The sequence below is a fragment of the Lutra lutra genome, chromosome 8 (assembly GCF_902655055.1).
Source record: "Lutra lutra chromosome 8, mLutLut1.2, whole genome shotgun sequence".
Classification (NCBI taxonomy): Eukaryota; Metazoa; Chordata; class Mammalia; order Carnivora; family Mustelidae; genus Lutra; species Lutra lutra.
The window spans coordinates 65606847-65622957 of record NC_062285.1 but is presented as its reverse complement, the minus strand read 5'-3'; the positions used below and the strand labels follow the sequence as shown (position 1 = coordinate 65622957).

General features: G+C 37.1%; 1 protein-coding gene across 2 annotated transcripts in view; it reads right to left on the bottom strand.

Annotated features, from left to right (window-relative positions):
• GXYLT1 (glucoside xylosyltransferase 1) overlaps nt 1-16111 on the bottom strand; it is a 59288-nt gene that overhangs the window by 13509 nt on the left and 29668 nt on the right. For both annotated transcript variants that reach the window (XM_047741270.1, XM_047741271.1), the window contains 2 exons: nt 7374-7497; nt 6896-7068 (listed from right to left, as the gene is read on the bottom strand). In XM_047741270.1, coding sequence (XP_047597226.1) covers nt 6896-7068; nt 7374-7497 — 297 coding nt within the window. The remainder of the gene's footprint in view (nt 1-6895; nt 7069-7373; nt 7498-16111) is intronic.

Here is a 16111-nt window from a genome sequence, read left to right as displayed (position 1 = left end):
AAAAATAGAAATGGAAGGAAAACTTCCAAACTCCTTCTACAAGGCTAGCATGACCTTGATTCCAAAAACCAGGCAAAGACCCCACCAAAAGGAAGAATTACAGGCCAATATCCCTGATAAACATGGGTGGAAAAATTCTCAACAAGATACTAGCAAATCAAATCCAACAGTACATTAAAAGAATCATTTGGGCACCCAGGGGGCTCAGTCAGTTAAGCAGCTGCCTTCAGCTCAGGTCATGATCCTGGAGGCCTAGGACCAAGTACCACATCAGGCTCACTGATCAGTGGGGGAGTCTGCTTGTCCCTCTCCCTCTCTCACGTTCTCTCTCTCTCAAATAAACAAAATCTTAAGAAAAAAAAATCATTCACCACAATCAAGTGGGATTTAATCCTGGGCTACAGGGGTCATTCAATATTTGCAAATCAATGAATATGATACACCACATTAATAAAAGAAAGGATAAGAACCATATGACCGTCTGAACAGATACAGAAAAAGTATTTGATAAAATACAGCATCCATTCTTGGTAAAAAACCCTTAGGGCACCTGGCTCAGTCAGTTGGGTGTCCAACTCGATTTCAGCTGAGGTCATGACCTCAGGATTGTAAGATCAAGCCCTGTGTTGGGCACAGAATCCACTTGTCCTTCTCCCTCTGCTCCTCTCCCCACTCTCACTCTCTACCTCTAAAATAAATAAATAAACTCATTAAAAAAACAACAACCACCAAAAAAACCCTCAACAAAGTAGGTAAAGATGGAACATACTTCAACATCATAACAGCTATCCACAAAAGACCCAAAGCTAATATCATCTTCAGTGGGAAAAAACTGAAAGTTTTGATCAGGAACAAGACAGGGATGTCAGCTTTCACCATTACTCTTTAACATTAGTAATGGAATTCTGAGCCTCAGCAATCAGACAACAAAAAGAAATAAGAGGCATCCGAATCATCAAGGAAGAAGTCAAACTTCCACTATTTGCAGATGACATGATGCAAATGCCGGAACTGATAATACGAAGTCAGAAAAGCTGTAGGATATAAAATCAATGCCCAGAAGTCTGTTGCATTTCTATACACCAATAATGAAGCAGCAGAAAGAGAAATCAAGGAATCAATCTAATTTATAATTGCACCAAGGAATAAACCTAACCAAAGAGATAAAAGATCTATATCTGAGAACTATAGGACACTAATGAAAGAAACTGAGGAAGACACAAAGAAATGAAAACAAGTTCCAAGCTCATGCACTGGAAGAACGAGCACTGTTTAAATGTCTATACGGCCCAAAGCAATCATTTAATGCCATCCCTATCAAAATACCACCAGCATTTTCAGAGCTAGAACAAACAGTCCTAAAATTTTTATGGAACCACAAAAGACCCCAAGTAGCCAAATGTTGAAAAAGAAAATCAAAGCTGCAGGCATCACCATTCCAGACTTCAAGCTATATGACAAAGCTAAAGTCACCAATACAGTATGGTACCGGCACAAAATACAGACGCATAGATCAATGGAACAGAATAGAGAACCCAGAAATGGACCCTCAACTCTATGGCCAACCAATCTTTGACAAAGCAGGAAAGAATGTCCAATGGAAACAAGACAGTCTCTTCAACAAATGGTGTTGGGAACACTAGACAGCCACAAGCAGAAGAATGAAACTGGACCACTTTCTTACACCATACAGAAAAATAAATTCAAAATGGATGAAAGACCTAAATGTGAGACAGGAACCCATCAAAGCCCTAGAGGAGAACACAGGCAACAACCTCTTCAACCTCAGCTGCCATAACTTCCTACGAGGCATGTCTCCAGAGGCAAGGGAAACAAAAGCAAAAATGAACCATTGGGACTACACCAGGATAAAAAGCTTCTGCACAACGAACCAATCAATCAACAAAACCTTTAAAAGGCAACCTACAGAATGGGAAAAGATGTTCACAAATGACATGTCAGATACAGGACTTGTATCCAAAATCTCATAAAGAAATTACCAAACTCAACACCCCAAAAAAACAAATAATCCAGTCCAGAAATGGGCAAAAGACATGTACAGACATTTCTCCAAAGAAGACGTACAAATGGCCACAAGATGTTCAACATCACTTGACATCAGGGAAATACACATCAAAACCACAATGAGATACCAACACCTCATACCCGTCAGATTGGCTAAAATTAACAACTCAGGAAACAACAGGTGTTGGCAAGGTTGTGAAGAAAGGGGAACCCTCTTGTACTAATGCAGAATGCAAACTGGTGGGAATGCAAGCTGGTGCAGCCACTCTGGAAAACAGTATGGAGGCTCCTCAAAATGTTAAAGATAGAAGTACCCTACGATCCAGTAATTGCACTACTAGGCATTTACCCAAAGGATACAAAAAGTGATTTGAAGGGGCACCTGCACCCCAACGTTCACAGTCGCAATGTCCACAATAGCCAAACTATGGAAAGAGTCCAGATGTCCATCGACAGATGAATGAATAAAGAAGATGTGGTATACATCTACGAGGGAATAGTACTCACCCATCAAATAGTGAGATCTTGCCATTTGCAATGACATCGATGGAGCGAGTGTATTACACTAAGTGAAATAAGTCACAGACAAATACCGTATGGTTTCACTTACACATGAAATTTTAAAACAGATGAACATATGGGAGGGGGTAAGATAAAAAAGAGAGGGAGACAAACCATAAGAGACTCTTAACTATAGGGAACAAACTGAAGGTTCATAGAGGAAGGTGGTCGGAGAGGGACTAGATGGCAATGGGTATTAAGAGGGCACTTGTTATGATGAGCACTGGGTGTTGTATGTAAGTGATGAGTCACGGAATTCTACTCTGGAAACTAGTCATGCACTGTATGTTAACTAACTAGAACTTAAATTTAAAAATTTGAAAAGAAAAAGAAAGGAATGAGAAAGAAGAAGACAATAAATAAATAAATAGACAGATGAGTGTTGAGAGAAGATAGCCATTTGGAAAAAGATCCATTCCTCACCCAATACAAAAGAGTAAATTCCAAACAGAGCAGAAGGCTACATGTAACAGATCATACAGTATGTATGTAGGTGAATGTTTCTATATGCTGAGTATAGGAAGAAAAAGGCTTTCTATGGGGTGCATGGGTGGCTCAGTTGGTTAAGCATCTGCCTTCAGCTCAGGTCATGATCCCTGGGTCCTCGGATCCAGCCCTGCAGAGCGGACTCCCTGCTCGGTGAGGAGCCTGCTTCTCCAGGTCCCCCTCCCCAATCTCATGTGTTTGCTCTCTCACTCTCTCAAATAAATAAAATCTCTAAAAGAAAAAAAAAAAAAAGGCTTTCTAATTGTTTTTTTTCTTAAAGCTTTTTTAAAAACCTGATTACCTAAAATTTTTAAAAAACAAATTCTTAATGGCAAAAAATGCTATAAACAAAGTAGAACTAGGAGAAAACTCTTCCAGCAGATATCACAAATAAAGGACTAATATCCCCATTATACAAAGAGAGGAAGTAAAGACCAAAAAAACTCTCTCACGGTGATGGTTGCACAACTCTTAAAATACGTTAAAATTCACTAAATTATACACTTTAAATGAATGAACTTTGTGAGATATAAATTATATATCAATAAAATCATTTTTAAAAACCTATAGGACAGGTACAAGATTTGAAAGAAAATTCACCAAAAAAAAGATATTAAATATATAAAATGATGTTCACTTAATTTATAAGAGAAAGGCAAATTAAAACTAAACTAAAAAAACGAAAAACAAAAAACAAAAAACCGAGGGGCGCCTGGGTGGCTTAGTCATTGGGTGTCTGCCTTCGGCTCAGGTCATGATCCCAGGGTCCTGGGATCAAGCCCTGAATGGGGCTCTGCTCAGCAGGAGGCCTGCTTCACTCTCTCCCACTCCCCCTGCTTGTATTCCCACTCTTGATGTGTCTGTCTCTGTCAAATAAATAAATAAAATCTTAAACAAACAAAAACTAAACTAAGATTCCATTTCTCAGTTATCAGAATGGCTAAATTTTAAAAGCTTGAAAATACACTTGATTGATGAGGCTATTGGGGAATAGGCCTCCTCATAAATTGTGGGCAGGAATTCAAACAATCCCTCTGTAGGGGAAATCGGCAGTATCTTCAATCCATAATTCCACTTGCAGCAACTTACCCTAAAGATACATCCCATCAATACAAATATACATAGGGCAAGGTTATGCACTGCTGCATTATTTAGAATTCACAGTTCACAATTTTGGAAACTACCAAAATGTTCAAACTAAGCGACTGCTTGAATAAACTCTGGTATATACACAAAATGCAGTGCAGATATAGCTATTTAAAAAAAGAAAAATAAAGAAGGGGAGGGAGAATGGATGAAGCAAGCTATGGAGATTAAGGAATACACTTATCATGATGAGCACAGGGTGATGTATGGAATTGTTGAATCACTATATTGTTTTTTTTGTTTGTTTTTTTGTTTTAAAGATTTTATTTATTTATTTGACAGAGAGATCACAAGTAGGCAGGCAGAGAGAGAGAGGAAGAGAAGCAGGCCTCCTGCTGAGCAGAGAGCCTGATGTAGGACTCAATCCCAGGACCCTGAGATCATGACCTGAGCCGAAGGCAGAGGCTTTAACCCACTGAGCCACCCAGGCGCCCCTGAATCACTATATTGTCACCTGAAACTAATATAACACTGTATGGTAACTACACTGGAATTAAAATTAAAAAACAAAAGAGGAAGTGATTTTAAATCCATGAATTTCTGGACTATTTTAAGTGAAAAAAATAAAAAAGAGTAAATAATATAAACAATATGCTACCTTTGTGTAAGAAAAGGTGGTTATAAAATATACATATCTCTGTCATCTCTACAGGAAGGATCAATTAGAAAACAATGAAATCGGGACTCCTGGGTGGCTCAGTTGGTTAAGCGGCTGCCTTCGGCTCAGGTCATGATCCCAGCGTCCTGGGATCGAGTCCCACATCGGGCTCCTTGCTCGGCGGGGAGCCTGCTTCTCCCTCTGCCTCTGCCTAGCACTCTGTCTGCCTGTGCTCATGCTCTCTCTCTCTCTCTCTAACAAATAAATAAATAAAATCTTAAAAAAAAAAAAGAAAAGAAAAGAAAAGAAAACAATGAAATCAGTAACCTATGGTATAGGGTATTTGGGGTGGAAAGGGTGAATAAAAAGTGATACCCCTGAGTAGTTTTAAGTTTTTGAAATATACTAACATTTACCCTATCAAATTAAAGTTGAACCAATAAAGATGGAAAGAATAAAACCTTAAAACTGAAAGCATACTGAAACAAACAAACCCAACTGTATTCCAAATTAATAAAATAACCACACTGAGAAGCAGGATAAAAAAACTAATCCAAGTAACTGCTGAACACAATACTGAGTACATGCCCTCATGGTGAGGGGGGAAGGGGCAGGTAGATAATGGGAACAAATCCTTAACTTTTCTTAGTAGGTTGGTTTTTAGCAAAGACCAGACAATTTCTGAAATTATTTTAAATGTACTGGGGGATTACACAAATGAGGAAGTGTTTCATTTTATGAGTCAGGATTCTAAATGCGGAAGGTAATAAAACATGAAAACAGAGTAAGAGAAAGCAGGAAGAGCTCTGGGGAAACAGAACTGGAGGCATCAGTGTAACTACATGATTGTGTGTATAACTTGTGTGTGCACTGTGTATTTATATTTCCTAGCTCTGTCACTTAAGGGCTCAGAAGTGAAGACAATCTTACAGCAATAAGCATGCCCAGCACCCTGAGCCCTCTAAAAGAAACCAGAGCTCCTATGACAGATAGGTAATTTCAGGGTAGGACAGGGAAGGTAAAACAAGTTGAGCCTAGCATATTTTTTGAAAAAGATAATGAGGAGGTACCCAAAGTAGTGAAGGGAATATGTCAGTTGGGCACACGAGTTTGGCAAAAGGGACTCCAATGGCCAAACTGGAAACAACTTAAGCATCAACACAAATAATGCATTATAAATCATCAAGAAAAAAATACCTATCAATGATTTCTTACTAATAATGTACTGGTCAATAAATCGGCAAAAGGGGATGGCTCTTCCTTACAGGAGAATGCTAAGTGCCAAAACTGTACAGAGAAGGACAACCAGGCCTGGACAATCATCAATTTGCAACTACCATAGTAAAGACTGGTTTAAACAAGAATCAACAATGGATGCTAAATGTGGCACAGAAATTCTGAAGAGGAGGATATTTATAGGATTTTAAAGAGTCTCCCCACAGACTGCTCATAAGAGGAAAAACAACTATATAGTGGAGAAACTGAACAACATTTTTCGTGAGTGATCAAAAGCAGCATCGCCCATGAAAGGCAGGTAGACAAAGGTGACTATGAATGTGATACCCTGAGAAGCTCACAGGGCTTACACAGTATTCTGACCAGGAGGGAATACTCTGAACCTAATCATAAGGAAATAGCAGACAGGCGAATATGAAGAATATTCTAGTAAGAAAAAAGATAAAGAGGCTCTATTCTCCAAAAATGCCAATGTCATAAAAGACAAAAACTGAGAAACTGTTCTATATCAAAAGAGAATATACATCAAAGTACTGTATCAATATGAAATTTCCTGAGTTGATACCTGTACTATGGTTAATAAGAGAACACCCGTTCTTACTGAAAACATTAAAATCTTCAAGGAGTAAAAGAGCATGATGTGTGCAACTTACATTCAGATGGTTGAGAACAAAACGTATCTATACTGAAAGAGAACTGATGATAAACCAAATGAGGTAAAATGTTAATAACTAATGAACACGAGTAAAGGATATGGAAATTCTTTGTATATTCTTGCAAATACTCTAAGTTTGTAAGAATTTCAACACAGACAGTTAAAAAAAGAAAAAAACACATTCTTACATTTCTCAGTGCTTCATAAATGGCTCTAAATGCTGGTTGCTTATCATCGTGGTAAACACCTCTGTTCCCATGAAGAATAAAGATTCCTTCTTCTTCTGCTTCCTGGCAATTGCTTCCATATATACAATGATCTGGTCGATAATTCCATTGACACGGAAAAACAAAAAGGCTTTCTATGTAAAGAAAAATGAAACAATGATTAGCAAATAACCCTAATTCCACAGAATTAACATTCTGCAAAAATTTTAAACACACAGCTCTTACAGGAGAAGATTTAAAATAGTGAAAAATGTTTAAAATTTAGATCCTTTCCTACAAAAACAATATTAAGAAAAGTTTTTTTAAAAAGTTCTACTCTGTCTTAAACATAGTGATAATCACAAATATAAGCCAAAATTAAATAAATGTTTCTTTATTTACTAAATAATACCTATGATTTTTTACAAATGTGAAGAATTAAAGAAATTTAAATGATTACCTGGATTATGAAAAAAGATGATATTCAACAGATCTTGATCCCCCCATGTGATGTTAAGTTTGTATTTTTTAAGCAATGGCATAAGTATATCTCCCCATCGCAGCCGTACAGTTGTCATGTCATTCTGTTGGTAAATACATTAAGAAGATCCTCAGGCTTCCTTGTTTAATATGGCAGCACAATGGCAGTTCCCCATTCTTCCCTCAGTATCACAGAGCAACAAGAAGAAATGCAAACTTCTTCCGTTATAAAACCAAGTGACTCTAACGTAAACCTAAATGTGAGTAGGACTGTCCATTTGGGAGTAGGAAAGATAATAAAAGAAGGTATCTGAAGCTGCATGTAGAAGTAATAAAACTAATAAAAGTCAGGAAAGACTGGGAAAGAAAAACTAGGTGATAGTTTTAAGTACTTTGTAGATGACAGTTTTAAGTACTATGACCATGATCTCATCCTAAAACGCAGATCAGATTGTTTTAGTACCTATGTCATATGTCTAGACAAAGTATCTAGGTCTATATCACAGTTATTGTGGATTCAACCTGTTAACATACAAAGTACTTGGACAGTACTTGGCACATGACACATCTCAGTGTTAGCTATCATTGTTACCAGGATCACTATCACTCTTAGACTGATTTGCCAATCTTTCATAATTGACATTTCAAAGAGATCAATTTGAAACCAGTAAATCAAAAACAGATTATGAATTTCATCAGGTGCCTTTTCAGCCTCTATAAAGTTGCTCAAAATTCATTATTTTAAGACACAAAGTCAAATACCCAAGGAAACAACCGAGTTGAAAGAGGTTCTAAATCTTGTGAATGTGGGTGAGAAGCAGTGGAGCTGAATACTAAGCCTTTCCAATTAATTTGACTCTTAAACTCTTCAGACTTAACCCAATATTCCTCAACGCACAGTTTTCAGTGTGCACAGTGAATTTTTAAAATCCTTCACAATGGGGCGCCTGGGTGGCTCAGTGGGTTAAAGCCACTGCTTTCGGCTCAGGTCATGATCCCAGGATCTTGGGATCGAGCCCTGCATCCGGCTCTCTGCTCAGCAGGAGCTCTGCTTCTCTTCCTCTCTCGCTCTGCCTGCCTCTCTGCCTACTTGTGATCTCTGTCAAATAAATAAATAAAATCTTTAAAAAAATAAAATAAAATAAAATAAAATCCTTCACAATGTTAAATACAGAAATTAAGAATAACATTTAGAAACCTTTACAGCAACTCAACAGAATGTCATGTCTATTTAATATTTTTCTAGTAACATATCATTTTTACAAAAGCATTGCCTCATGAAAAACTAAATTTAAAAAACAAAATTGATCCTTCATACTCAGTCTGAAAGACACTGTTATATGCTATTCTAGGATACATAATAAACACAATGGGAATATAAACAATCTATCTTTTAAGAAAAGAGAGAATTCCAAAGGGGAAAAAACTATATATTTAAACTAAATATTATCTGCTATAATTGTATTACTCTTGTGTGAAGTTTCTCAGAACAGCAAAACACTCTGGAAAATAACTGAAGGAAGTTTTACTTAAGGAAATAATAAGAAGATACTTTATGGAAAGGACAACTCTGAAATAAGTCATTTAGCATGTTAACTAAATATTCTTAGCATCTGAAAAGGGAACTCTGAATTGTACAAGGACAAAGACTACCGACACATTGAATAGACAGGGCTGGTGGACCTCTCGTACCATGCCATGTTCATATCTTCATTGATTTTTTTCCATTCAAATATAATAAATATAAATATAAAATATATACATAAACGTACATATTCAAAGAAAAAAATCATTATGAACATTGGGGAGAGTATGTGATATGGTGAGTGCTGTGAAATGTGTAAGCCTGAAGATTCACAGACCTGTACCCCTGGGGCAAATAACACATTATATGTTAATAAAAATAATTAATAAAAAAAAGGAAATCAACGAAGGATCAAATTACAAGGTCTAGTGCAGTCTTAGGGGAAAAAAAAAAATCAAAGGGGTGAAATAACCCTTAAATGTTAAAGAAAAAGTCCTACTACAAAAATTTTGGATGAGAAGCAATAACACTAGCATTAAATGCTAATTATATAACCTAAAATATCCAAGAGAACCAATGAAATATGGTAAGAAATGAGTTTAGAAAAGAAGCATTATAAAAGACGTCAAACTTTCACTCTTCACAGACGACATGATACTCCATATAGAAAACCCAAAAGACAAGCAAAAAAACTGCTAGAACTGATACAGGAAGTCAGCAAAGTTGCAGGTTATAGTATCAATGCACAGACGTCTGCTGCATTTCTATACACCAATAATGAAGCAGCAGAGAGAGAAATCAAAGAATGAACCCCATTTGCAATTGCACCAAAACCAGTAAGATACCTAGGCATAAACCTAACCAAAGAGATAAAAGATCTGTATCTGAAAACTACAGGACACTGATTAAAGAAGTTTAGGGGGGCTCCTAGGTGGCTCAGTTGGTTAAGCAACTGCCTTCGGCTCAGATCATGATCCCGGGGTCCTGGGATCAAGCCCTGCATGGGGCTCCTTGCTTGGCAGAGAGTCAGCTTCTCCCTCTGCCTCTATTGGCTACTCTGCCTGCTTTGCTCTCTCTGTCAAATAAATAAGTAAAAATTCTGAAAGGAAGGAAGGAACAAATGAACGAATGAACTGAGGAAGGACAGAAAGAAGAAAGAAAGGAAAAAGAGAAACAGAGAGAGAGGAAGGAAGGAAAGAAGGAACTGAGGAAGGACACTAAGGAAGGAAGGAAGGAAGGAGGAGGGAGGGATGGATGACACAAAGGAAGACACAAAGAAATGAAAACATGTTCCAAGCTCATGCACTGGAAGAACGAGCACTGTTTAAATGTCTATACGGCCCAAAGCAATCATTTAATGCCATCCCTATCAAAATACCACCAGCATTTTCAGAGCTAGAACAAACAGTCCTAAAATTTTTATGGAACCACAAAAGACCCCAAGTAGCCAAATGTTGAAAAAGAAAATCAAAGCTGCAGGCATCACCATTCCAGACTTCAAGCTATATGACAAAGCTAAAGTCACCAATACAGTATGGTACCGGCACAAAATACAGACGCATAGATCAATGGAACAGAATAGAGAACCCAGAAATGGACCCTCAACTCTATGGCCAACCAATCTTTGACAAAGCAGGAAAGAATGTCCAATGGAAACAAGACAGTCTCTTCAACAAATGGTGTTGGGAACACTAGACAGCCACAAGCAGAAGAATGAAACTGGACCACTTTCTTACACCATACAGAAAAATAAATTCAAAATGGATGAAAGACCTAAATGTGAGACAGGAACCCATCAAAGCCCTAGAGGAGAACACAGGCAACAACCTCTTCAACCTCAGCTGCCATAACTTCCTACGAGGCATGTCTCCAGAGGCAAGGGAAACAAAAGCAAAAATGAACCATTGGGACTACACCAGGATAAAAAGCTTCTGCACAACGAACCAATCAATCAACAAAACCTTTAAAAGGCAACCTACAGAATGGGAAAAGATGTTCACAAATGACATGTCAGATACAGGACTTGTATCCAAAATCTCATAAAGAAATTACCAAACTCAACACCCCAAAAAAACAAATAATCCAGTCCAGAAATGGGCAAAAGACATGTACAGACATTTCTCCAAAGAAGACGTACAAATGGCCACAAGATGTTCAACATCACTTGACATCAGGGAAATACACATCAAAACCACAATGAGATACCAACACCTCATACCCGTCAGATTGGCTAAAATTAACAACTCAGGAAACAACAGGTGTTGGCAAGGTTGTGAAGAAAGGGGAACCCTCTTGTACTAATGCAGAATGCAAACTGGTGGGAATGCAAGCTGGTGCAGCCACTCTGGAAAACAGTATGGAGGCTCCTCAAAATGTTAAAGATAGAAGTACCCTACGATCCAGTAATTGCACTACTAGGCATTTACCCAAAGGATACAAAAAGTGATTTGAAGGGGCACCTGCACCCCAACGTTCACAGTCGCAATGTCCACAATAGCCAAACTATGGAAAGAGTCCAGATGTCCATCGACAGATGAATGAATAAAGAAGATGTGGTATACATCTACGAGGGAATAGTACTCACCCATCAAATAGTGAGATCTTGCCATTTGCAATGACATCGATGGAGCGAGTGTATTACACTAAGTGAAATAAGTCACAGACAAATACCGTATGGTTTCACTTACACATGAAATTTTAAAACAGATGAACATATGGGAGGGGGTAAGATAAAAAAGAGAGGGAGACAAACCATAAGAGACTCTTAACTATAGGGAACAAACTGAGGGTTGATGGAGGGGAGAAGGGTGGGGGAATGGAGTAACTGGGGGATGGGCAATAAGGAAGGCACTTGATGTAATCAGCACTGGGTTAATGCAACTGATGAATCACGAAATTCTACCTCTGAAACTAATAACACACTATATATTAACTAAATTCAATTTAAATAAACATTTTTTTTTAAAAAGAGTCATTACATATGAAAAGAGTTCAGGTTATAGAAAAAAAAATTTTTAAGTAGAGAAATGGTCAAGGAGTATGGGCAAACAGCCATTCACAAAAGAGAAAACAAATGGCCAAAAATTAAATGAAAATATAGGGGCCCCTGGGTGGCTCAGTGGGTTAAAAAGCCTCTGGCTTCAGCTCAGGTGATGATCCCAGGGTCCTGAGATTGAGCCCCACATCAGGCTCTCTGCTCGGGGAGCCTGCTTCCCCTTTTCTCTCTCTGCCTGCCTCTGCCTACTTATGATCTCTGCCTGTCAAATAAACAAATAAAATCTTAAAAAATAAAAATAAAAAATAAATGAAAATATAATTTTTCCAAACTGACAGTATAGTCAGGAAAGTATAAGTTAAAATATGATATATTCCAGCCATATAACTACATGCTCATACTAGTACACACAAATAATAAAACCAAATCATCCATTCTCTGCTATCTCATATACACACTAAAAGTGTGACAGACTATGTACTGACATAAAAATTATATATTTACTAAGTAAAAACAGCAAACTGAAGATGTATAAAACGATTTATATTTAAGTGCTTATGTACATGTACATCTGTTTCAAAACATTTTCCTAATGGGTATGAAAAATATATAGTAAAGTTTGTAATATCATTTGGGCAAAGAAATGAAACTGAGAAGAGTGGTATATATAAGGGGAGACTTTTCTCTTTTATTCTACATACAATGAATTATTTAAATTTTTATAAACCTGATATCATTCTGCAATTCTTTATTTTTTTTAAGTTTATTCATTTATTTAAGTAAACTCTATACCCAATGTGGAGCTTGAATTCACAACCCCAATATCAAGTCACATACTCCTCTGACTGAGTCAGCAAGGTGCCCCCATTTTGTAATTTTTAAAAAGGAAAGTGTAGCTCTAATTTACTAATTTTAGCAAACCTGCCACCAAAATGTGCACATATTAAGGTCAATTAACTTTACTTTAGAATAATGTATGCTTTCGAAAATACTATCATTATGAGTCTATCTTTACATTAAGTATAAAACTGATAGATAGCTATTCATAGCATGTTCCAACAGTGTAGAAACTGGGAACTTGTCAGTTTCCAAAGATCAGTTATTGCACTAATCTCTGAAAAGTTCTATCCTTGTTAGTAAGATGTTCATTGATACTCTGTTCTCATAAACTATATATATAATAGAGTAAAAGTCCTCATGACATACATTTTGCAAATATGTAAAAATAAACACCATGTCTACTTCATGGACATGGAAATGTTCTCTTTCCAATATTTTTTTTTAAAGATTTTATTTATTTATTTGACAAAGATCACAAGTAGGCAGAGAGGCAGGCAGAGAGAGAGGAGGAAGCAGGCTCCCCACAGAGCAGAGAGCCGGATGCAGGGCTCGATCCCAGGACCCTGGGATCATGACCTGAGCCGAAGGCAGAGGCTTTAACCCACTGAGCCACCCAGGCGCCCCATCTCTTTCCAATATTTTTAAGTAACTCACTAAGGGCCCAGTTTCTAAAACTTCCATCTATCCTCTGCCAGTAATTATCTATTAAGTTGCTACTTATGTCATACCCCACCCTAAATATTCCCAATACAAAGTTGTACAAAACACACATTCTGCCCTCAGTAGGTAGAGAAAACAGACAAAGATTACAAAGTAATATATAGCAGGACGTAAACAGAGTACACACCAAATATTCGAGAAAAGGACTCTCAAGATGCCTTATTTGGGGTGCCTGGATGGCTTAGTCAGTAGAGCATGTGACTCTTGATCTCAGGGTTGTGGGTTTGAGCCCCACGTTAAGTATATTTAAAAAATAAGTGTATTTAAAAAATAAATAACAAGGGGCACCTGGGTGGCTCAGTTGCTGGTTAAGCAACTGCCTCAGCTCAGGTCATGATCCCAGGGTCCTGGGATCAAGAACTGCATCCGGCTTCCATCTCAGCAGGGAGCCTGCTTCTCCCTCTCCCACTCTCCTGCTTGTGTTCCCTCTCTCCCTCTGTGTCAAATAAATAAATAAAATCTTTAAATAAATAAAATTTTTTTTTTCAAAGATGCTTTACATTCTTTGGTTTTCCCTAATAGAAAAAGGTTAAGAAATATCCTAATAGGGATTCACTCTTCTTTTATTATTTATTTATTTGACAGACAGAGATCACAAGTACGGGGCCGGGGGAGGGGGGAAGAGAGCAGGCTCCCTGCCAAGCAGAGAGCCGAAGTGGGGCTCGATCCCAGGACCCTGAGATCATGACCTGAGCGGAAGGCAGAGGCTTAACCTAATCCACTAAACCACCCAGGCGTCCCACCTAATAGAGATTCAATACCGCAAATATAATCATAACACAAAATACAAAGCAATAGCTTAACCACTATTCTATCATTGTCTACCAAGCATAATGAGAAACAACAAAAAAAAGTAGAATTTTTACTATTTTAATTTGTGATGTATACAACTATAATACATCAGTTTGGAAATAAACAGTCATGAATGATAGGGACTGGGTGACAGAAAAGCAAATTAAGAATTTAAAATATGGCCACTGGTAGTCTTACAGCTTTTCATGCAGTAAGAACCATGCGTCAACATTCACAGATGTGTAAGAAACAGTTTAGAAAGTTACTATAAGTAATCAGTTATATTACTAGAGCCAAAAATTGTAGAATTAGTAGGAAAAAACAGGGCAATGTTTGCTACAGATACAGTCTGGAAAACAATCAGGAAAAACAAAGACATATATATGAAAAAAGGAATCAAAAATAAATTTTATGGAAACATCTTAGCAATCATAAATATAGTAATATTTGAAAATAAAGCAAATTCTGTGTTGTTCCCACTGGGCAAGAACAGGATTGTTTGGAACACAGGGACAGTAAGTGTGAAGAAAACTGCACCTACTAAATTAATGTATAATATAATCATGCCTCTCATAGTCTTCTTCATTAAGTCTAATTACACACAGATGAAAACAAAGTTCAAAGTTCAGAAATGATTTCAACTCCCATATCTACAGCTCTAGTTGATTTTAGAACATGCCATGACACACACAAAAAAAAGAAGGGGGAGAAAACATTGCAGTATTTAGGAGTGACATTTAAATAAGTAAAAGACAATCACAGATTTGAACTACAGAGTTATAATTCTGAAGTGTTTAAAAGATAATGGTGTTATACTACATTATCTCTAAGGTTCTTTGCAACAGTAAACGTCTCATAATTCTATGAATTTCAAATGAAGAGTTACTGAAAAGTCATATTATCCCTTAGCAGGTAATCTTACAGCACCATCTTCTGGTATAATATTACTGTGCATAGGCTAACAATCAGAATAGGAGGAATTCATGGTACTATGCCAGTTTTATTTAGTACAACTTTACAGTAATGGAAATTTTAAAACTCAAGCTATATTAACAAATTGGGTAGTTGAAGAAATGTTGTGAATCAAGAGCACAGGTTACACTAGCCTCATTAAAGCATTCAAAACTGAAAAGCACACAAAACTGAAATGAAATCAAGATTCCAAAAAGGTTCATAAAATGAGAAGGCTAAAACAACAAAAAAACTAGGCTTATTAGATCTACAGAAAATAAGAATGATGGGTACAAACAGTCCTAACACTGAAACGTCAAGGTGTGGGCAAGGCTACGAGCAGTTGTTTTGCCAACACCAAAGATGAATCAAGGAAACAACTCTAAATGAGGCCAAGATTTAAATAAGATACACAAGAGGAGTAATAAATAACAGTGTGAAGTCTGGGCTACCAGAAGCCTTAAGAAAAATATCTGATAAATATATATGCATATGTACACATACACATATTTTCTCATATCCTCAAAGATATAATACTCCTTAATGTTTAATATAGCCCCAACCAGATGTAAAGGGATAAACAGCAAGTCTATATAGGTATCTAGAAGCCACTGTATTTAGCTAACATTTAAGTGCTTACCACATGCCATGCTCTGCACTAAGCATTTTATTTTCATTTCTCATTTTAATTCCAATGTAATAATCATACGTTATTAGTTTCAAGTATTCAATATAGTGATTCAACAATTCTATACATTAGTCAGCGCTCATCCTAAGTGTGCTCTTTAATCCCCATCACCTATTCCATGCATTTCTGCACCCACAAACCCTCTGGTAACCATCAGTTTGTTCTCTATAGTCAAGAGTCTGTTTCTTGGGGCGCCTGGGTGGCTCA